The sequence below is a fragment of the Lynx canadensis genome, chromosome B1 (genome assembly GCF_007474595.2).
Source record: "Lynx canadensis isolate LIC74 chromosome B1, mLynCan4.pri.v2, whole genome shotgun sequence".
Classification (NCBI taxonomy): Eukaryota; Metazoa; Chordata; class Mammalia; order Carnivora; family Felidae; genus Lynx; species Lynx canadensis.
This window is the reverse complement of record NC_044306.2, coordinates 160,657,216-160,678,791: the sequence shown is the minus strand read 5'-3', so window position 1 is coordinate 160,678,791 and position 21,576 is coordinate 160,657,216. Positions and strand designations below refer to the sequence as shown.

General features: G+C 35.6%; 1 protein-coding gene across 1 annotated transcript in view; it reads left to right on the top strand.

The window, feature by feature from the left end:
- Window positions 1-21,490, top strand: part of SRP72 (signal recognition particle 72) — a 29,757-nt gene extending 8,267 nt beyond the window's left edge. The window contains exons 6-19 of the mRNA XM_030313813.2: window positions 1,026-1,057; window positions 1,699-1,823; window positions 1,917-1,974; window positions 4,353-4,484; window positions 5,411-5,539; window positions 6,358-6,430; window positions 8,272-8,336; window positions 9,936-10,031; window positions 11,088-11,191; window positions 11,319-11,396; window positions 12,326-12,463; window positions 15,926-15,963; window positions 18,551-18,710; window positions 19,358-21,490. Coding sequence (XP_030169673.1) covers window positions 1,026-1,057; window positions 1,699-1,823; window positions 1,917-1,974; window positions 4,353-4,484; window positions 5,411-5,539; window positions 6,358-6,430; window positions 8,272-8,336; window positions 9,936-10,031; window positions 11,088-11,191; window positions 11,319-11,396; window positions 12,326-12,463; window positions 15,926-15,963; window positions 18,551-18,710; window positions 19,358-19,535 — 1,406 coding nt within the window. The 3' untranslated portion in view covers window positions 19,536-21,490. The remainder of the gene's footprint in view (window positions 1-1,025; window positions 1,058-1,698; window positions 1,824-1,916; window positions 1,975-4,352; window positions 4,485-5,410; window positions 5,540-6,357; window positions 6,431-8,271; window positions 8,337-9,935; window positions 10,032-11,087; window positions 11,192-11,318; window positions 11,397-12,325; window positions 12,464-15,925; window positions 15,964-18,550; window positions 18,711-19,357) is intronic.
- The last annotated feature ends 86 nt before the right edge of the window (window positions 21,491-21,576 follow it).

Sequence of the window (21,576 nt, the reverse complement as noted above, 5' to 3'; positions counted from 1 at the left end):
ATTTGAGTATAAAGTAGGGCCAACTTTGCAGTGGGCAATTTGGTGATATGTAGCAGATTTTAAAATTTGCTTACCCTTTGATCCAAGGATTTCATTTTAAGAGAATAATTAAATTAATTAAAAGCAAATAATTAGATAAATGAAATTTATTTTAAGAAAATAGATAAGTTCATATATGTATTTTTATGAATGCTAATTGAAGGAGTAGTCATAAGAAAGAAATTTAAGGCATGATGAGTTTCTGTCCTATAAGAGGTTTGGCTAAGTTTTACCATAACCACAAAATAGATTATTATTATTTTAAATGATTGCATGGTAATGTAGATCTATATTTATTATAATCTGAAGATATCTACATATAATTAGATGAGGAAGGGGGTCTCAAAATAGTATATAGAATGTATCTGTTTCATTTTAACAGTAGCTGTGCATTTGCATTTAGAAAATAGTAATTGAAATGCGAATAGTGGTTCTTTTGGAGGTGAAATTATTGTAATTGTTTTAATACTTTTTTGTCATTGGTTTTTTGCAGTCAACATTTGTTACATTTATATTTTTTAATTCCCTTAAAATTTTTTTATTGTTTTTTTTTTTTTAATGTTTATTTTGAGAGAAAGAAAGCACACGTGTGCACAGGGGAGGGACAGAGAGAGGGAGAGAGAGAATTCCAGGCAGGCCCCATGCTGTCAGTGCAGAGCCCAACCTGGGGCCTTGTTCCACAACCGTGAGATCATGACTTGAGCTGAAATCAAGAGTTGGACACTTAACCGATTGAGGCACCCAGGCTAAAATTTTTTTTTTAACCTAGAGATTACAAATGAAAGAAAAATGCCAGAGAGCTAGAATAACGAAAACTGATAATATTTATGTAACATAGTTGATGCTAATAATAAAGTTCAAGTTTGCTTATTATTAAAATCATCTTGAAATCTTCTTCCTAAGAATTTAATTTTTGTCCTTTGGAATGGTGAAAGGAATGGGAGTTACCCTGCAATGTTAATTTTAAAACCATTTTTTTCCTATAGATCTTTGCCGCCGTTCATTATCAGAAGATTCTGTAAGTATTCCATTGTTAAACCCAGATTTTACACTTCTGACTAATATGAATTTATAGGAGGCTTCGTTGTAGTGTTTATTAACTTGTTGAAATGGGTAATTTATTTCATATAAATAGAATAGAAACCCTCTTGATCAGTTATTTGATGGAGTCTCAGGCTGAGAAATTACAATAACAATTTTTATATACCTTATACATTTTATTTTAAATTCATATTAATATAAATTCATTGTCTTAGATATAAGGCTCAGGTCTTTGAATATGGGTCCTTTTATAGGAATTCCATGCATATTTCTTTAATGAACCGCAAATAATCCAGTAGTCAACGATTTTCAGTTTTGTTTAAGTGCAGTACCTTAAAGACAGCTGTGAAGTAGTTTCATTACAGAGTCCTTATAGCTGTTAGCTTTTTCACCAATCTTTTATTGTTTTCTAGCTCATACCTGTTGACACAGCAGTTTACTCTAGGAATCCCCTTTATCAGATTCCTAAATTTTAACAAAACTGACAGTAAGGGAAATTTTCTGAAAATTACATGTTGTCTTTGAGATCATGTATCTTTTGAATGTTTGGAACACTTGGTAATTATGAAGATCAATTTGGAGAATTTACAGGGGAAAAAAGTTTCTTTTTCTACTTAGGATGGGACTGAGGAAGACCCACAGGCAGAACTGGCCATCATTCATGGGCAGATGGCCTATATTCTGCAGCTTCAGGGTCGTACAGAGGAGGCGTTGCAACTTTACAATCAGATAATAAAACTAAAGTAAGTAAATTATTGAAATGAAATGCCTTTTATAGAGGATGAAGTTTCTTTGTAAATGTTTGTTCCTTTTTGACTGTTGTTTATTGTTCACAGGCCGACAGATGTGGGATTGCTGGCTGTGATTGCAAATAATATCATTACTATTAACAAGGTATGGGCTATCCATGGCTTTCTTATACTTATATTTTACATTGAAAACATACTACCTCAGCTTTGTCCTAGGATAACTGTTCTTCTTCCATGACACAGTACAGTTGTAGCAAAATTACAATGGAGAGTGTTATTTAACTTTCATAATGATGATGATTCTGCAAGCCATATTCAGATAATAAAACTTTTTTGTAGTTACAGACTCTGGACTTTAAAATCTTGGCCTTTTACCAGTTTATAATAATGTAGAGAATCTATGTATTGAAAAATAAATTGGACTTTTTTTATGTTTTTATTTCTTTTCGAGAGAGAACGTGCAAGAGAGAGTGGGGGAGGGACAGAGAGGGGAACACAAGAGGATCGAAAGTGGGCTTTCTGCTGATAGCAGAGAGCCCAATGTGGGACTCAAACCCACGAGCTGCAAAATCATGACCTGAGCTGAAGTCAGACGCTCAACTAACTGAGCCACCCAGGTGCCCATTGTTTAGACTTAAACTGAAAGCTTAACATGCATGTTTTATGTGACATTTTTATCTAGTGAGTCTGAATACAAGTTTTCTATATAAATAATTTTTTTCTTTCTCGTGGTTTTTATTTGGGGGGAGGGGAAACATGGACAGGTTTTCTCTCTACCCACTCCCAATAGTACATGTAAAATATTACAAGTGTGTATATAAACAGGTCTAAACAGTACTGTGTTAGTAAAAGTAACTACCATTTAGAACACTGTTTTAATGGAAGAACATTTCAAGTTCAGATTTGAAATTCAAGTCAGCAGAAAATAAGTAACATTTGATTCCTTTTGATCAGCTGTGTGAATTTTCAAGTGTCATTTATTTCATCTTCACAGTTAGGTTTCTAGGTGGCAGTACTTATCTCTGATTTATAGGAATATAATCTAAGGCTGAAAGGAGTTAAAACAGTTTGTGTAAGGTCACACAGCCTGTGTTAAAGGTGGAACTTGGATTCAGATTCCAGAGATTCAATTCTCTGATTGCAGAGTCCTTCATGGTAGTTCTCCCCTTCTATAGTAGAAATCTAGAGAATCCCTAGAAAATGAGATAATAGCATTAGGGCCAGTAGTAGTTATAGGATGTTGCAGGCTATCAGCATAGTTTAGGTCTCCAAAAATAGATTGTGGCATTTGAATCTTAGCATTATATACCTGCCTGTGTTTATGAATTATTTGAAATGCCAGTGAGGATAAATTCATTTTACCTGGATATATGATTATGGAAAGGAGAGTGTGTGAAACACTAAATATCTTAATCTCATTGTAATTATATGCCAAACTTTCTTTACTCAACAAACTTTTTATTCAGAATAGTGCTGGATGCTATAGGTAATGAAAAGAAATATGAAACTCAGTCTTAATCATTATATTGTTCAAACTTTTTGACTTTTAACTGAAGTATTGGTGAAAGAAAAGATCTCCATGTTGGCAAATTTGTAGATGACCCTTGAACAGGAGGGTTACAGTTTAAGCAAGTGAACATATGGAGAAATATTTGACCTGTGGGAGGAAACTAAGAAAACAAATTAAAAGGATATGTACTGGTTTGGAGCTTCACACTCAGAAAAAGTAGAATTTATTCTAGATTTCTTCTTTGCTTCCTTTTAGTCTTCATACTAATAGAAGACCTGGTTTAAAAAGCATAGGGATATCATTTATTTGCAAATAGATATATTATTTAACAAAGAATATTGTGCACACAGTAGACATTCACATGCTCAGTTTGGCCTTCTCAGGATGCAATGTAATTTAATTGTCTTCCTTATCCTAGAAAGGTATGTGACATTCTAGAATTCTTAACAGTAACACTGTGCTTGTCCCACATAGAAGTTTGAGAAATTGAACTTATTTGAGCTTCTACCTAGGTGAGAAGTGTGTGTGTTGGGGGGGGGGGGGGGGGGGAACAGTACATTACATTAGCATTTTTTGCTAAAAATGGGTTCAAAAGAGGTGTGAATTTATTTCTAAATTTTAATGATTTGCTTACGTAATGACTATTGCAAAGAGAAATGAATTGCGCTCCTCGTTTGTTATCTAAATTCTAAAGGGCATAGTTTGTAGCTTGCATATTTCTTTGTATCTTTGTCATTAGTCCTAATTTCCAATGTAAGATTTGTTCTGTCCATATGTACTTTTCTTCACAAAGCTCAAAACAAGCAGTTAAGAGTGGAAGGATAAATCAAAAGAAAACCAAGAACCTAAGACAAATTTATATGCATCTTAGAGATTTAGGCAACCTAACCAGGTAGATGTATTATCTTCCAAGCTCTCTTGTGTATTAAATGGAAGAGTAATAAAGTCTTGAAGTGTTAAAAGAGTTAAAGTCTGAGATTGCTGTTAATGGCAGATGAACTTTTTTTTGTCAGGACCAAAATGTCTTTGACTCCAAGAAGAAGGTGAAATTAACCAATGCAGAAGGAGTAGAGTTTAAGCTTTCCAAGAAACAGCTGCAAGCTATAGAATTTAACAAAGCTTTGCTTGCTATGTACACAAACCAGGTAGGTAACAAACCTCCAATTCCCTTGGCTAACCCTTTTGGAGTATGGCATAAGGGGTGCATCAGTACAATTTATTTATTTATTTTTTTGTCTTATATAAGTACAATTTATTTATATACAAATAAACATATATATTATATAAATAAATATATATAAATCAGTACAACTTATTTACATTTTTTGTCTTATATGTCATGTGTTCTTCAGAATGTCATGTATCATAGATTTTATTTGTTAAACAAGTAATTTGCTCAATTCTTTGTAAGGGTCTGCAGCTGCCTTTTAAGAGGAAGAAAACATTATTCACACTTGTAAATGAGATAATGTTCTCATTACCTTATTTCTGATCTGAGTTAAAGTAGAAGTCACTAAAGATGTCGACTGTGATTATAGGTTTAAGATCTTTCATTTTAGTTTGTACTATTTACTTAAGTTATAAATGCTAAGGATGTAATTCTAACTCTAACATGCATTAATTCTAAATAATGATTTTATATTCTTCTGTAACAGAGGTTTTCAGTGGGAGTGAGAGGCAATAACATTTTTATTATTTAGAACTGAGTCTAGATACTTTAGCAAGAAATACCTATACATTTTGTTGTTTTGAAGCAAAGACTGATACTTGTATTTTTTTAACAAAATTCTGGAATTTAAGCATACAAATTAATGTTCAGAACTAGTCCTTTCCTAAATACTTTCATAACTCATGGCTTAAATTTAGTAAATGGAAATTTTTTTCCTATAAGAAAAAATTGAGAATAGATATTATAAACCACTTCTTTCACCCTAGATAGTTCTTCACTTACTATTGTCTTTCAGCTGAGTTCCCTCCTCTTCCACCCCCATCCTTTTCTTTTTGGTCATTCACTTACTGTTTAATTTCATTAACCAACTTATTTGGGGGTGGGGGGGATACTATCTTTTAGGCAGAACAGTGCCGCAAAATATCTGCCAGTTTACAGTCCCAAAGTCCTGAGCATCTCCTGCCTGTATTAATCCAAGCTGCCCAGCTCTGCCGGGAAAAGCAGCACATAAAAGCAATAGAGCTGCTTCAGGTAAAGGAATTACTTGAATTTTTAATGAGGTGTCAGAGAGTTGCATCCTTGTTTTATTTTCATTATAATAGCCTGCAAACTTGTAAATAAAATGGGAAAACTAATAGGTAATATGCCACTAGACAAATTCCACAGTGTCACTTTAGTTAATTCTTGAGCTACCACTTTGTTTTGTGTAAGTTTGCATTAATGTTTGCCTAAACCCTGAGGAATGCTTTTCATTTGGAGATCAATTTAGCATGAGTTAAAGGTTTGTTTTAGGTTTATAATACCAGAACATGCTTAATCTTTTTCAATAATGTATTTTCCAATGAGTCCCAGTCTAAAAACTCAAACAATTACAGAGATACTGACTTGGTTTTTGTCATTCTAAACCAACTGCTAGATTACATGTTTGAAATTCCTGAGGGTACACTACATTGGAAAGTTGAACTGGGTAAAATTAGGACCATCCTGAAGGGCAGAGTTGTCTAGGCAGGGGTTCTCAGTAAGGATATATCATCTGTTTTGAGTATCTTATTTAAACTAACAGAACTATGTGGTAACCTGAATTATTATTTGTCTAGTAATGACTTCCTGGAACTTGATATTATTACACTTTCCGAGCATAATTTGATGTTTTTTTTCAGACATAATTTTAAAACAAAATAGGTATCAAATAAAATTTTTCTGGAATTAAAATTTTGATCTAAAACCAGAACTTTACTATCTTAAAACTGGATTTAAAATTCTGTGTAGATGTGGTAATTGAAACATGTGCAGCTAGTTGAATAAATTAGGTGTGATTTTTTTTTTTCCCTCCAACTAAAACATTTTAGGAATTCTCAGATCAACATCCAGAAAATGCAGCTGAAATTAAGCTGACCATGGCACAACTGAAAATTTCCCAAGGTATTGATAGTGATTTCATCATGGTTAAAATATCATTTTAATGGAAACATGATTAAAATGATTCTGAAGTACTTGTGGGCTATGTGATTTAAAAAATTTTGCGCGATGATGAATCATAATTATCGATGTTTCAAACAGCCTTTTCTTGGGTTATTAAATTTTTAGAATGATTCTCAGTATACGCCTTGAAAGTCAGTAAAAGCAAAGGATTCCTATATTTCAAAAGATGCTTAACGCAAATTTCCTGGGTTTGTCATGTGTAGAAGTGCTTCTGTCACTTGGTAGTATCTATGTGAAATAAGGGTTACTTTGCATTCTAGTTCTCAGAATTTCTTAATCCTTTATCCTTTGTTTATATTTTGACTCATATCTTTGGGGGAGAAGAGGCAAGACAATTTAATGAAAACTGATGTTTTTGAATCTTACAAAAAACTGCTTTTGTTTTTGCCCATGATTCTAAACAAACCCTGAGTGATTGTCTGTAGCTATGTATTATCTGCATTTGGTAACCACTATCCAAGTATAACTATTTTAAGTTTAAAATTAAACGAAATTTTAAAAGCCAGTTTCTCCTTTGTGCTAGACACATTTCAGAAGCTTCATAACCACATGTGGCTAGTTGAACAGGGTAGATTAGGAAATTTCCATCATAGAAAGTTGTATCTCTGGTGTAGACCATGCATTCTCAGCATTAGGTGGTGGGGATCAGTTGTTTGGTGGATGATCAGAAAAATTACAGATATTATGATGGCTGAAATGAAAATTTCATGGGTAAAGATGAGAATTGACAATGGGGGGGGTGGGGGGGGGGAGGAAATGTCTTAAAAGGCTCCATAGTGTGTAGTAATGAAAACAAGATTGAGAAACATTGTTGGTCTTGGGGTGCCTGGCTGGCTTAGTTGGTAGACCATGAGACTCTTGATCTCAGGGTTGTGAGTTCAAGCCCCAGAGCCCCATGTTGGGCATAAAGATTACTCTAAAAGAGAAAATACAAATGGGCGCCTGGGTGGCTTAGCTGGTTAAGTGTCCAACTCTTGAGACTCTTGATTTCAGCTCAGGTCATGAACTCATGGTTTGTGAGTTCAAGCCCTGTGTCAGGCTCTGCACTGTCCTGACAGCACAGAGATTCTCTGTCTTTGTCTCTCTATCTCTCTGCCCTTCTCCCATTCATGTGCACACGTTGGCATGCACAGATGCTCTCTCTTTCAAATATAAATAAACATTAAAAAAAAATTATTGATCTTCCTGTTACCCATACTCACATTTCCTTAACTTCCTCTCTTAATTTTTCTTTTCCCACCTCTCCTTTTTCTTGCTCTTCCCCTTATTTTCTTTCCTTCTCCAGTTTTCAGTTTATTTTTGAAAGGATTATTTATCGTACTAAAATTACTAAGAGCCTATCATGGTTCCTGTGACAAGTCTTTGAAAGGTTATGTTAGTGAGGTATGCAATGAGTAAAAAAACAGTCTTTTGACACCATAGGAAGTTTTCCATTGCGCTCCCATCTACAGTATTTCATATTTCAAAGTCTTTAGGGTAGAGCTTCCTTTAAGTGACAGTCTACGAAAGGAGAAATAGAACTTAACAGACTAGGTGGGAGTTGGGATACTTCTTTTCTGGTAACATCTCTGCCATTAACTCTGTGGGTGTAAGCAAACTATATTGTTTCTTTAGGACTCCGTTTCTTTATGTATATGTAAAAAGAATAAGTAGAGTACATTATCTCCAAGATCCCAAAGCTTGAGTATTTAGAGATACTACAAAGTGACTTAAACTTCTTGTATTTTTTTCATAATATGTTTTCTTCAGTGTGATGATGATGATGTTTTTAATCTCTCAAGGTAATATATCCAAAGCATGTCTAATATTGAGAAGCATAGAAGAGTTAAAACATAAACCAGGCATGGTGAGTTTAAAATATTAAAAGACTGAAAGTAATGGAATTATAGTTTGTTGGTATGTTTGATTTTTTTGTATTTAATTTCTATTTATTCATAATGCAGTAGTAGTTAAAATACAGTTATTTATCTGGTATACATTTAATCTCACTTTATGTTCTGCTTTGCATTGGTTTATTAGGCAAATATTTGAGGCACTATTTAGGCTTTATATTATCACTGAAAGCCAACTTTAAATAATCTAAGATCTACATAGGGAATTTCTTAGCCTAAATTATTCTGTCATGTCTTCAGTGTGGTATTTTGAGCTAAAGCAATTTAGTAATGGGGCCAACAAATTTAGTTTTTAGTTCTCTGATGATTCAAGCATCACAGGTTTAAATCAGTGATGTTGCTGTGAAAGCATGTGTTTCAAAGCAGAGACTAATGCTGTAGTTGGTGGTATGTGCATTTATTGTATAGGGACTTTTATTCATGTCTGTATCCTCTAACACAGCTTGTTTACAGTCAGCACTCAGTAAATGTATAACAGTAGTGCTTTCTCTTTTGAAGACTCATATTTTAAAGACTGGGTGATAATTACTTTATATTAGAAGCAAACGTAAATGTTCCTACTATTTCATATCTGGCCTTTCAAGAAATATTTCCACTTCATCTAGGTTGTTGAATTTATTGGCATAAAAGTTGTTCCGATATTTCTTATTTATCTCTTTAAGATCTGTAGAACCTCTCTCATTCCCGACACTGGATGTTCAGGTCTTCTTTTTCTGTTTTCTGGTCAGTTTAGCTAGAGGTTCATCAGTTTTACTGATTTTCTCTAAGATCCAGCTTTTTGTTTCTCTTTCCTTTCTGACCTCATCTCATTGTGCCCCTCCCATTCTCACTATACTCCAACCACATGGGCCTCCATGCCTCCACACCAGGCAAGCTTTTCACTGGCTTTTTGTAGTTCAGGCCAGATACAACTTATGGGACATTAGCTGTTCTGCAGTGTACCTCACCAATCACACATTGGAAGTTCCAGCAATGTCTTACCTTATAAACTAATACTCTAAACACTTACTCTCAACTTGTTGTACTTACCTTACCATACACTGGTAACAAACTGTGAACTGGCACTACTTTAAGAGGAAAGCTGGGGTGCCTGGGTGGCTCAGTCAGTTAAGCGTCCAACTTCGGCTCAGGTCATGATCTCGCAGTTTGTGAGTTTGAGCCCCGCGTCAGGCTCTGGGCTGAAAGCTCAGAGCCTGGAGCCTGCTTCCGATTCTGGGTCTCCCTTTCTCTCTGCCCCAGGGTCTCCCACTTGTGCTCTCTCTCTCTCAAAAATGAATAAATGTAAAAAAAAATATTTTTTAATAATAATAAAAATAATAAAAAAGAGGAAAGTTACATTTTATAGATAACTACCTTTGCATTTGGAAACCACTGCTGTATACAGTATTTCTAGTTACTGTGCTCTAAAAAGATAATAATTTTTATGATGAATTTGGTATTGACAGAGCCTAGCAACTTTTATTTTCTATTTCTTCAATTTTTTTCATTTTCAAAAAGTTTATTCTGGGAGAGAAGGGAATTTTATTCATTAATTTATACTTTTGGCTGGGTAGGTGTCTGCATTAGTGACTATGTACAGCCATGAGGAAGATATTGATAGTGCCATTGAGGTCTTCACGCAAGCTATCCAGTGGTATCAAAACCATCAGGTAAATATGTGGAAGAAATTGTCATGAGGGCATGTTTTTACATAAAAATAAAAAGCTTCAGGGGCACCTGGGTGGCTCAGTTGGCTAAACATCCTACTTTGGCTCAGGTAATGATTTCATGATTCATGGGTTTGAGCCCTGCATCAGGCTCTGTGCTGATAGTTCAGAGCCTGGAGCTTGCTTTGGATTCTATGTCTCCCTCTCTCTGCTCCCCCCTGCTCACATTCTCTCTCTCTGTCTCTCAAAAAAATAAAACATTAAAAAAAAATAAAAAGCTGCAAGTAGTGAACTTAGTGAATAAAATATTCCAAGTCACTGTTTAAAGAATGGAATATTATTAGACTGTCAAATTAATTTTTTAAGTATACCAAGTAACGTTATTAGAAATAGGAATGGCTGCAAAATTAAAAACAGAAGTTCAGTTATGGTTTTAACTCTGTGTGTGTGTGTGTGTGTGTGTGTGTGTGTGTGTGTGTGTGTGTTCATGTATAATCTCAAAAAACAGTAATACATGAGTGCATTAGGAGTGCTCATCTTGTCGAGAGAGAGCTCGTGGATGGTAGTAATTGGTGAAACAATAAATACATGCAGTAATTGTATCTCATGTGTCCATGGAATAGGAACACTTTTCATTTTTTCCATTATGGGTTTGTTTATAGGCAGTATCCAATTTATAAATATACATTCACACAGTATTTATACTGTTAGCACTATTAGCAGTGGAAGGATATCAGGGTTCTGGGAAATACTGTGTTAATATTTGAGAACTGTGGTGACATATCTTTAATATTTGCTCATGGGGAAATATTTCTAGTTATAGACAGTGTAGAGATAGGTTATGCTCCAAATTCATAAATTGGTCATCACTTGTATAATTTGTCTACCTCCCTCCCCTGTATGTGTGTTATTTTTTGTTGTTTCATGCATTCAGTATAACTTAAGATGAGGAATGTAATGGATAGGTCCATCTTAAAGGTCTAATGAATATAATAACTTTATGAACTTGCTAGATATTTAGCTTAAAACTTTTTTTTCCTCTTCTTATTGAACCTGTAGCCCAAATCTTCTGCTCATTTGTCCTTGATAAGAGAAGCTGCAAACTTCAAACTCAAATATGGGCGGAAAAAGGAGGCAATTAGTGACCTAGAACAGCTATGGAAGTAAGTTCTGAAAGGTGGAGATGTAAAAATGCAAATTGTATTGCTGTTACTTGATACAAATAAGTTATTTTCTTGTTTTTGTTACTTTTTCCAGTTTCATAAACTGTTTACTATCCTTTTTTTTTAGACAAAATCCAAAAGATATTCACACCCTGGCGCAGCTTATTTCTGCTTACTCACTTGTAGATCCTGAGAAGGCAAAAGCGTATCCTTTTGATTGTTGTTCCAGATAGCTCCCAAATGCATGCTAGATCCTTTCCACTACCTCATTTGACCAGGGCTTTTTCTGTCGTCGTTTTTGCTTTTTGTTTTTTGTATTTTTTTTTAAGACTTTATTTTTAAGTAATCTCTACAACCATCGTGGGGCTGGAAATCACACCCCAAGATGAAGAGTCCGCAGGCTCCACAGCTGAGCCAGCCAGGTGCCCACTCCCCAGCAGGACTTTTTCTGTTGTAAGTTTCAACAAACAAACAACACCCTCTACTAACTAGTAAGAGCAAAAATGAGAATTTATTGATCTACATGACTAAAAACTACCATAACAGATCCATCTTGGGGTCCAGTTTGATCCAGAAGCAAAAATGAAGTCAACAAGATGCAGCTGTGTCTCTTCAGGTTCAAGTCCAGCAGCATAAAAAAAGAAAAGAAAAAGCATATTTTATTTGAGTAGTTGTGAAAGATTCTGAGATGTCATTTTGATTGAGCTGTCTTAAGTTACATGCCCATCTCAAACAATTACTGGAGAGATTCAGTGCCTTAATTGGCTGTGCTACTCTACTCCATCAGGGTGTGCTCATGAACCCAAGGTGGAGTGGTGGATGCTAAGCAGCCATGAGTCAAAACTTTTATAGTGAGCAAGTCTATGAGGTATAACCGTGGTAGTTGTTTTAGAATGGAGATTTTATTAAGCCACCATCTTGAAGTGTGTCACTGAGTTAAGGAATGGATGATTAAATTATTGCTCTTTTTTCAGGGTATATGATATGTAATTGACCTTATGACCTGATTTGTTATTCTGTAGAAGATTTAAGAACATTTTTTTACTTTTGGCAAAGGACATCAAAAACTGTCTTTCTTTTAACAGACATATATATGTATATATATTGTGTTCCTGAACTCCTGTTCAATCCCAGTCTTAGTAAACACCTGCCCTCGTCAGATAGTATGTCTCTGAAAGTAGATGTCGAGGCTCTTGAAAATTCTCCTGGTGCTACTTACATTCGGAAAAAGGGCGGAAAAGTTGCTGGAGATAGTCAACCAAAGGAGCAAGGGTAATGTTTTTCATTGTAACATTCACTAATGCTGACTTTAAATTATATAAGGAATAAAAAATACATTCTGTGAAAATTCCATGTGAATAAAGTTTAAGTCCCCTTTGTTCCCCTTCTCTTTTGCTATACCCAGTTCTTAGTCCTCATCCTGTTTACCCCCTAGTAGTGTACTCTGTTGCCCCTAGTACTGAGTGTATATCCTTCAGGATCTTCTGTGTTTACACACAAAGATAATTTTAAAATATTTTCTTTGGATTGGTTTATTTTTTGTTTTTTCACAGAAGGGAGTAATACATTGTTCTTACTGTTTTCCGCCTTTTCTTCTACTGAGTCGTGGAGGTTTTTCCATATTCCTAGTATAGACATATTTCATTCTTTTTATGCAAAGTATTCCATTGGCTGGATATTCTCTACTTTTTTTATTTGTAAGTTTTTGATGTACACTTAGTACATCATTTAGTAATTCTATACCAGAATTCAGATGAAGTTTATTTTGTTGATTTGGAGGAAGGATTAGCCAGCTTCATTAACTTAGAAGTCATTCTTTTTTTTTTTTTTCTGTTTTAAAGTTTACCTGTTTATTTTGAGAGAAAGAGAAAGAGAGAGCTCACACATGTGTGCAAGAGTAGGGGAGGGGCAGAGGGGGAGAAAGAATCCCAAGCGGGCTCAGTGCCACGGGCTTGAACCCACAAACTGTGAGATGGTGACCTGAGCCTAAGTCAAGAGATGGACTCTTAACCGACTGAGCACCCAGGTGCCCTAGAAGTCAGCAATTCTTACTCTCCCATATTGCCATCTCAGAAACACTGTGGTGGCCTACAGTGTAATGTTTAAGATTCTATGAATAGAGAAGAGAGTCAGGATGAATAGAGAATGGAAGGCATATAACCCTTCCCCCAGATTTGTGGCTTTCATAATTTTTCACTGTTTTCTCCTTTTTTGAAAGAATGCCTTTTGAAATGCAAATTTTTTTGTAACTTAAAAAAATACATCAACAACAGTATATGATTAACTTCGTTATGAACTCTATTTGGTAAAAAAAAAAAAAAAAGCACTGTCATCCTAATAATAGGTTTTTAAAAGTAAAATAAGGAATTGTAGGTCCCAGAGATACTACATTGTTCCATATTCCATTTCATCATATAAGTCCTACTTCAAGCTTCATCAAAATGAAAAATTCAAGCCAGATCTTAAGGGGATTTTTAAATAACACCTATTTTATATATCTTTAGTAATTTTTTTCCTCTTCCAAAACAGAGTTGAGTAATCAGTAGGAATATAGTTCTTTTCTAATTCTTTATTTATTTATTTAATTTTTAACTAATCTCTATATCCAGCATTGGGGCTTGAATTTACAGCCCGAGAATAAGAGTCACTGCTTTTCCAACTGAGCCAGCCGGGTGCCCCCTTTTCTAATCCTAAGTCTAGCAGAAGGAAATAATAAATTAAATCCATTTAATTTCAGTAAAGGTTGCATGCTCTGTGATTGTGCAGAGCATAGAGGAGTATACCAGAGGGAACAGTTTCTTCCTGGGGACAGTCAGGGGTTAAAAAATTACTTCAAGGAAGAAGTGATTGTGTTGACCATTAAAGAGGATGAATTAAGCAGAGTGCAAGCAAAAGCAAAGAAGAAATTGCAGAGAACCTTTGAGAAATTGCAGGTCTGACTGTAGAGTGTGATTAGTAGAGAGGCAATTTAGAAGACTGTTCCATGGTCTGGGTGAGAGATGAAACTCGAAAGTAAGACCCTGTTGGGGCATTTGGGTAGTTCAGTTGGTTAAGCATCCACCGTTTGATTTTGGCTCAGGTCGTGATCTCACATTTCATGGGTTTGAGCCCCACGCTGAGTGTGAGCTGAGCGTAGAGCCTGCTTGGGATTCTCTCTCTCCCTCTCTCTCTTCTACTCCCATGCATGCGTTCTCCTTCTCAAAATAAATAAAAAGTAAACATTAAGGGACACTTGGCTCAGTCAAACGTCCAACTTCAGCTCAGGTCATGATCTCATGGTTCATAAGTTGAAGCCCCACATGGGGGCTGACAGCTCAGAGCCTGGAGCCTGCTTCAGATTCAGTGTCTCGGTCTCTTTCTGTTCTTCCCCTGCTCGTGCTCTGTCTCTGCCCCTCCCTCTGTGTGTGTGTGTGTGTGTCTCTCTCTCTCTCTCTCTCGCAAAAATAAACATTTAAAATTTTTAAAGAAAGTAAATAAATAAACATCAAATAAATAAAGACACTGTGTGTTGCATATCCTATTTTTGAGGGTACCCCGAAAGAACTTCCACAATTGAATGACTTGTTAGAATGACTTTTTGGCAGGAATTGTTGCAGTCTCACCTTTATGCTTCACTGTTTCATAGTTCCCATAGAGATATAGCACATATGATTATGTACAGAGGTATTTTCTATGTCTGCTTCTTAACTGCTATCAATACTTGCTGAAGTGTCTTCTTGATTTTTCATGCTCCTTTCAGCACCACCACCCCCTTTTTTGGTCAGTGTACTTAATGAAGATTTTACTTAAAAAATTCTATAAACTTACCAGTTTCAAGATTTGAAAGATAAAGAAGTACAGAGTAAAAGCTTCCTCCCACCCATGTGTGCTGTCCTCTCTCCAAGGTCACAGCCAATGTTACTTGTCTTACATACCCTCCCAGAGATATTCTTTGTGTGTATGATATGTATACATGTTCTTTTGCCTAAGAGTTTAGTTACCTGTTGTTTTACCAAGCATATAACTTAACATAGTATTGTAGATTTTTATGCTTATTCAAGTTTCTTCCCTTTTTACACAGACTTAATATATGGCAATGTAAATGGTATCTACATTGCTAGCCCTCTTTTTTAAACCACTTTCCAAAAGCTGCAGTGTACGAAGCTTGATTAAACTTAACCAGTATACTGAAAACAATAATACATTGTGTGTTAACTAACTAGAATTTAAATAAAAATTTGAGGAGGAAAAAAAATATCTAGAGAGGAATTGAGATAATGACTTACTCAATTTAACATTTGTTCCTGCAGCTACTTGAAGAGCAGCAGAATTAGTGCCCCAGCATTGGCTCTTGCATCACAGAAACTTGAAGCCAGTCAACCTGAAAACAATGACCCCACTCAAACCATTTTTAAAGGCTTCTTTTAGGAAGGACAGATGCTCCATTGGGTGATACCTTGTTCCATCAGTATGCATGGAATCCTCTCCACCCAAGGCCAATTTCTACTGGCAGAGTTTGTTCAGTGTGTTTTTGTTTTTGAATAAAATATGCTTGAATGCAAAAGTAGAAAAAGTAAAAATAAACAAGAATAAACTTAACCAGTATTAATATCCCAGCTAGTTTATAAAGTTTGGCAAGACAATATAAAATCTTAAATGCCTTTATGATAAAATGCCCAGTTCACTCTTTTGCACGTTTATTCTGCTATAAATATTTTATCATGATGATGGTGATGATATTTCTTCTCTTTATAGACAGGGAGATTTGAAAAAGAAGAAGAAAAAAAAGAAAGGTAAGAATTTTTTTCTTTTTTTATCTTTAGATTCTGTCTTATAGAATCTTCAATTAAAAGCTTGAGTTTAGCCCTGTATAAAAGTCGTCACGCATAAATACATTGTCCTCTCTTCTGTCTTTGAACACTGACTTTAGTCTGGACTATAGCTAACATTTTATTTTTTTAGAGAGTACAGCTCTAGAGAGTTTGATTCCCTGGATTTACATTGTTCCTCTAGTTATGTTGCTCTTTTGCTGTGACTGTGAATAGGTTACTTAAGATACCTGCCTAAGTTTTTCATCTATGAAATGGAATGTGGGGGCGCCTGGGTGGCTCAGTCGTTAAGCATCCAACTCTTGATTTCGGCTCAGGTCGTAATCCCTAGGGTCGTGGGATTGAGCCCTGCATCAGGCTCTGTGCTAGGCATGGAGCCTGCTTAAGATTCATTCTCTCTCTCTCTCTCTCTCTCTGTCTCTTTCTTTCTTTCTCCCTCCCTCCCTCCCTTCCTGTCCCTGCCCCCTTCTCCCCCACTTAGGCTCTGTCTCTCTCTTAAAAAAAAAGGTGGGGGCGGGGAACAGAGCTTGTTGTTTATATCCAGCCTTTCAGAGAAGGACTTTCTGCAGCTGGCATGTCTTTCCCATTAATCTGATGGGGCCAACATAGGTCAGTGTGCAGCCCTGAACCATTAACCAGGGGAATGCCATACATTGTTTGGCTTAGGCTATAGTTGATTTTAGTCCATAGCAGGAGAGGGTAGAATTACCATGTTTGGTGTCAACTAGTCAGAGGTTATCCTTGGAGCCACCTACCTGTCTCTGGATCTGGGAAATCTGTGGTGTAAATCACATTGTTTTTGATTTTGTTCACTATTGTGTTAGAATTCAGGTCTCTCAAGTCTGCTAAGTTTATTACCATTCCTCCATCTGTTTTCCTGCTTCCAAAATTTTATTGATAATATATTTTTTCCTATTTTTCTTTCTAATGTGTTTGTTTCCATCTTAGTAGAGTTTTGGGATGGTGCAGAAGCTAATGTTTGCATGCAGCGCACTATAAGTATTTGTTTTATGTATTAATAATACTGCAAGGGAGCAGCCAATAACTGTAGGTAGAAATAACTTGCCGTTTCACTTACTTTCTTATTTTTTGTAGTTTCCAGATAAGTATTACAAGTGATTTATGTTCATTCTTTTTTTTCTAAGTGTTTGTTACTTATTGTGAGAGAGAGAGATAGAGAGCAAGTGGGGGAGGGGCAGAGAAAGAGGGAGAGAATCCCAAGCAGGCTCTGTGCCGTTAGCACAGAGCCCAACTCAGGGCTTGAACTCACAAACTATGAGATCATGACCTGAGCTGAAACCAAGAGTTGGACACTTAACCGACTTAGCCACCCAGGCACCCCTCGAGAATATTCTTATACATAACCTTGTGTCTTTTGGATATCTGCAGGATAAATTTCTAGAAGTATGAATTTTGAGTGGCACTGCTAAATTTAATCACTCTCTACAAAGGCTAAACTGTGTACACTTCTGCCGTAATGTTTGAGTGTTTCTCACTATTTCACCAAAACTGGGTATTACTGCTTTTAATATTTGTTAGTTTGATAGAATTTTGTTACCTTTTTCATTTCTGATTAGTGAGGTAGAAGAGCATTTTTTCACATGATTAAGGACTTCTATTTCTCCTGGCTTACCCTAATAATAGCAGTGCCCATTTTTTTTGCATTTACCTATTGATTATCAAGACCTTTTTGTACATTAAGAATATCAGTCCACTCTGTTATATAGCATGCAAATATATATATATATATGTGTGTGTGTGTGTGTGTGTATGATACATATATATATATATATATATATATATATATATATTTGCTATTTCTCTTAAAAATATATCTCTTACCAAATGAAGTTGAGAATCCTTTATATAGGGGTGCCTGGGTGGCTCAGTCGGTTAAGCATCTGACTTCAGCTTAGGTCATGATCTCGTGGCTTGTGAGTTGGAGCCCCACATTGGGCTCTCTGCTATCAGTGCAGAGCCTGCTTAAGATCCTCTGTCCCTCTCACCGTGCTGCTCCCCTGCTGGTTCTCTCTTTCTCTGTCTCTCTCTCTCAAAGAAAAAAAAAGTAAACTTAAAAGAAAAAAAAAGAATTTTCTTTTTTTTTTTTTTTTCCCCACGTTTATTTTTGGGACAAAGAGAGACAGAGCATGAACAGGGGAGGGGCAGAGAGAGAGGGAGACACAGAATCGGAAACAGCTCCAGGCTCTGAGCCATCAGCCCAGAGCCTGACGCGGGGCTCGAACTCACGGACCACGAGATCGTGACCTGGCTGAAGTCGGACGCTTAACTGACTGCGCCACCCAGGCGCCCCAAAAAAAGAATTTTCTATATAGATACGTCTGTGAAGTCTTTTCCTTTATGGCTTCTGAATTTTCTGTCATGCATAGAAATAAGGCCTTTTCCTCTGCTAGATTATACAAATAAAACTTTCTCAGATGAACTTACTTCAATTTTAATGTTATTTATTCCCAGGCTAGGACACATTCCTTAAGCAAACTATCTTGAAAACATTATGGACAGATTTCTCATTCCTTTATCAATTGTTATACAGGAAAACTGCCTAAGAATTATGACCCAAAGGTGACCCCAGATCCAGAAAGATGGCTACCAATGCGAGAACGTTCTTACTACCGGGGAAGAAAGAAGGGTAAGAAGAAGGATCAGATTGGAAAAGGGACCCAGGGAGCAACGGCAGGAGCTTCATCTGAACTGTAAGTCATTGCTCCTCAATTGAAGTCACTCAGAGCATAGGTTGATTCTTTTTCAGATTGACTCAGGGTCATTAGTAAGAATTTTTAAATATATTTTAAGTTAAGAAGTACAGTCAGATATGTTTAATAAATGTTTTATAATATACTTATGGAAAGAAAAGAAAATGTGGTGTTTCTGATTTGATTATATTGTAAATACTAGGATTGTAGAATTGTATTATAAATGTTAGGATTCGGTTTCTTCAAACGGAAGCTCTAAATACACTTGTCATTCAACTGAATATGTAGATAAACAGATACTGTAAGTAAGATGACTAGAAAGAAGTTATTAAAAATGTTACTAAATAAGTTATTTCTACATTGTAAGATTATAGGTCATTTAAATTTTTTTCTTTTCTAAGCTTTCTAAAAATTGGCATGAACCATATATTACTTTTTCTTTAATTATGAAGCAGTAAAAATTGTACTCAAAAGAAAAATGGATAGGGAGTTGGGAATCCCCCTTTAAAAGAAATAGAATAATAAAAAAAAAAAAGAAAGAAAGAAATAGAATATATGTGGAAGATTGTTAAGAATAATGTGTTTTTATAGCCTTTTCTTTTGTTGAATATATGAATGACCAACACTTCCTGATCTGATGATTTTAGGGATGCCAGTAAGACTGTGAGCAGCCCACCCACCTCCCCACGACCTGGCAGTGCAGCAACATCGGCTGCATCTACAAGTAATATCATACCCCCAAGACACCAGAAACCTGCAGGGGCTCCAGCAACAAAAAAGAAACAGCAACAGAAAAAGAAGAAAGGTGGAAAAGGTGGCTGGTGATTGGAACATTCTTGTTTCCAGGCTATTTTTAGTCTCACTGACACTAGGAACATAAAGGTAACACAGCAAGAAACACAGAGTTCCTCCCTCACCCATCCCCCACATTTTCATAAAATTATTTTCTCATGCATCAAACAGGAAAACATCTTCCTCAGACTCTGCCTAGTCAGACTTAGCCTACTTGTACTACCTAGCTTTGCACAGATGATAAGCCCTCAAAATAATGGGGCATTTTCCCACCTTGATCTCTGTTGCATCCTTTCTCTTTGTGTGCTGATCTGGTGTTCTTTCAGTTTCACAAACAAGGCATGTTATCCAAAGTTTCCTAGGATTTAAACAGAAACTACTTCTGTTTCAACTAGAGTCTGAAGATACTTGTTCCTACCAAAGCCCATTTTAAATTATGTCTTAGGAGGCCTTAGGAGACTGAAAGTGGAATCTTCTTAGCATTCCAAATAAATAACTGCTTAGAAATATCATGTGATAAAAAGGGACCTTATTAATACACTGGTGTTCTTCACTTCATTACATAAGTGGCCACAGGAAAACTAAAGTAAATGTCATGATTAATTCTAACTATAAATTCTCTGTTACGTGATACTGGAATATGGGATACTACATATACTATATATGTTATATATATATATATAACATATATAGTAATGAAAAGTGTGTGGGTGTGTATGTGTACATATATATACACAAGTACACACATATATATAAATTAAGACTTCTTTGCACCCCAGTATTGTTTTCAGATTATGATAACATTATGCTGATTTATCACCATTAAAGAACTCAAGCAAATGTATCAATGTTGCAAGAAGTTGACTCCTAGACTCAGTGGTTCTGAGGTCAGATGGGTTTGGACTGTTTCAGTCAGAAAGATTTAATGGCCCTGTCAAGAGCTCAAACATTGACTTCTGAGGTAGAGAGAAAATCCACCAGAGTTCAGTAGCAGGCAGTATTAGATTAACAGAACTGTTTGGCCCAGTTAATAGATACTGAAATGACTCCCCTTCATCATTCAGAGTACATGCATTCATTACCCTTCTCAAAGTAATGAAGTATTATACAGTCAGTCTGGTGTCAGTGTTGCTCTGGTCTTTCCTCACCTATAAGCCACTTTCCCATTGAACCTGTGAGACAGACACACTGGGATGCCCACCCTTGTGAGTATTCATTTTGTGCTGCCCAAGATAGCATTGAATCTAGACTTTGAGTATTTCTTTATGATCATATTACTTTGTCCTTATTAATAAAGTGCTGCTGTGTTTGACTCTGAACATATCAAAACTTCCTCAAAGAGATTTTTAAAAGGCTTTCTTCCTCCTTTACAAAAGTAAGAAATGTGGTGCTGCCTTTCTGTTTAGCATAATCAGAATCTGCAGTAACATCTAAACAAGAGACCCTCATATATGAATGATTTATTATGGCATAATACTTTTTGAGCTCAGAGAATACTCTTGGTAAGAGTGATGTACTTATTCCTTCTGAATATATACCCCATTACAGGAATAATTGTTAGTAAATTTGTTATTTAGGAATCCATTAAATTTCTGTGGTGAAGGATAATCATTTTTAGGTTAACTGAGCTACAGAATTTTGTTGAAAATTATCCATTGTTGAAAATTTTGACCCAATGCACCAAAAAGTGAAATTTACATTTCTCTACTTAGTCACTGTAATTGCTAGTCATTGTCATTACCAGCCATTACTAAGCAACTGAAACCTCAGTTTAAATAAATTATAATTGTCAAATGAAGTGTAAACATCTACATTAAATTTCTAGTAATTGTTTCTTCTTTTGGACAGGTCTTTAACCAATGACATATATACTTTGTGTATATATATATGTGTGTGTGTGTGTGTGTGTACATTTATAAAAGACAATATGGATACATCCATTCACTGTGGTACATTTTAAAATAAAAGATTCTAGCAGTGAGTATGGATTAAGGTGTTATGGGTCTTGGCATTTTATAGGGACTTCTGGTTGGTATATGAAGAATTTTTTAGGCTGAATATCTAAAATTGTTTC